Here is a 2180-nt window from a genome sequence, read left to right on the forward strand (position 1 = left end):
TAACCGAACAAAGCTATTGACGTGCTGCTTAGTGCTGTGGGCAGATGGGGAACTTTGGCCCCAGGACTGCTAGTCTAGCACCTTTTGGGACCAGTGTGCTCACCTGATCTCTAGTCTGTTAGGTGCACCCTACATGCTTATATTGTAGCTCCTTAAAGACATTTATTCGTAATTCCCAGCTGTCAGACGGGGTCGTTATCAGCAGTCTCCGCTCATTAGAGTGACATGAATGGAAAGTCAGGAGGATCCCTGGCTGCCATTTGTGGTGGTTGTGGAGGGATACCTGGGGAGAGCATGCAGAATGCCCATATGCCAGATGCGCCAGTCAGGAACGCTAAAATAGACTCTGGATACGAGCACACAAGCCTTCCTCCCAGCCAGGGCAGTTAGTCTGTGAAGAGGATGTGCCTTGAGATGGAAGTGCTGGGCAGCTGCCCTCATGACTGCCTGAGGATCTGGGGAGCCTGAGGCATTTGGCCAGGATTTTATACTAGCTGCAGAGACCAAAATTCAGCTTCACAGAGAGGGCGATAGGTAACCGTTACCAGCAAATCTTACCTGCATAGGGCAACTTGACTCTTGTCTGTCACCTAAGCAGTGGGACAGAGATAGTAACCATCAGAAAACCAGGTGGAGAATTAGACAAGAGACTTTTAAGATATGTCATTTTCTTTTTTTTCTTTTTACTTTTGTAAATGTCACAAACCTGATTCATCCAATTCCTCCTGTTTTCCCTGTAGTGTCTCTTAAATACCACGGTGAGGGCACGCTGCGGAACAAGAAGAGGTCAGGTTTAACTCAGCATGTGCTATTTCTCTCTCGAGTGCTCCTGAGAACCGGAGGGCACATCTGCAGTTTGTATTTCTTTCAGGCTTCGAGTAACATGGGCCGTTTGCTTTAGCCATTGCAGGGCCCCGTCACCTCTTCCTAGCAGGTCAGGTTTGGCTGCAGTCCTGACAGAAGAACTTGCTCCTGCTTCTCTTTGGCAGATGAAGACTGGGTTTGAGGAAAATGATTAGGACATGAAATATTCATAAATCAACAGAGGCAAAAATAATCCATTCCCGGTTATTGTATTCAATTGTTTTTCCCTCTCTGTCTCGTTTTACAGTCGTGCCAAGCTGACCTTGTGAAGGACAACGGTCACAAATATTTCCTTTCGGTCTTGGCAGATCCCTACATGCCAGTAAGGACAAATCATCGTTTTCAGACTCGTTTACATTTGCTTAGTCTGTCTTGCCTTATGTGCTGCTGTTGTGATGTGGTTGGTGCTCTTGGCCGAGATGGCTTCTCTAGTGACACCCTCTGCCTTACCACGGAGCAGCACCGAGGGCCGCATAGTTGGCCGCAGGGAAAATTGAAATCAGTAAAACGGGGTCCCATGGGAGACACTTTGCAGTTGGACAAGTTTGCAAAAGTCAGTGGGTCTTTAGTCCTTTTTATTGCAGGCTAATCTTTTAAACAGAGATTATTTTATTTTACTCAATGTTTATTTAATCTGAACTGAAGTGGCAGCTGCAGGTGCCTTGATAAATGGATTGAAAAGCTATCTAATTTCACTGTAACTTCTTTACCTGCCTCTGACAAAACACTATTTTGTAGCTTTCCGCCGTAGATATTCCTATGTCCCCACCAGAAACAGTACACTGGGGACTATTTTCTCCTGGTTTCTCCACTGATAAAAGTACACAGCTGTCATTAGCATTAAGTAAATAGGCCACTGGATTTTCTGCACAAAAGCTGTAGAAATCGTGAATTTGAATGAAAAATACAGTGGCGTACAAAATAGTTTCCAGTCATCCAAGCCAGAGTGAAATGCAATGGAATCACACAAAACATTGCTCTTATCATTGCCCTGCTTAGCCTTAAAGAAATAAAGAGAGAGAAAAGTAAAATAATACAACATGAAGTGGCTTTCCTGCCAGCCAGAGGACATAAGTAAACCAGGCAATTCAGAGCTTCAGCTAACCACACGTGAGTGGGCAGGCACTTTCTGAACAGTGTTTTGGGGGGTATTTTTTTGCATATGCCTATCTTATTTATGTTTGAGATTTTTGGCACTGTGTATTTTAATAATAATAAAACCCCCAACCCAAGCATACACAGTTTAACTGTTTTTAAAGCCCTGAACATTTAATAGAATCATAGACAATGAGGGTTGGAAGGGAGCTCAGGAGGTC

General features: G+C 44.4%; 1 protein-coding gene across 1 annotated transcript in view; it reads left to right on the forward strand.

Moving 5' to 3' along the window:
- The window catches only part of RPTOR (regulatory associated protein of MTOR complex 1), a 245836-nt gene that overhangs the window by 174065 nt on the left and 69591 nt on the right, over positions 1-2180 (forward strand). Inside the window, exon 13 of the mRNA XM_019515638.1 lies at positions 1112-1186. Coding sequence (XP_019371183.1) covers positions 1112-1186 — 75 coding nt within the window. The remainder of the gene's footprint in view (positions 1-1111; positions 1187-2180) is intronic.

This window comes from Gavialis gangeticus, unplaced genomic scaffold (assembly GCF_001723915.1).
Source record: "Gavialis gangeticus isolate Ggan-Ray unplaced genomic scaffold, GavGan_comp1, whole genome shotgun sequence".
NCBI classification, from domain to species: Eukaryota; Metazoa; Chordata; order Crocodylia; family Gavialidae; genus Gavialis; species Gavialis gangeticus.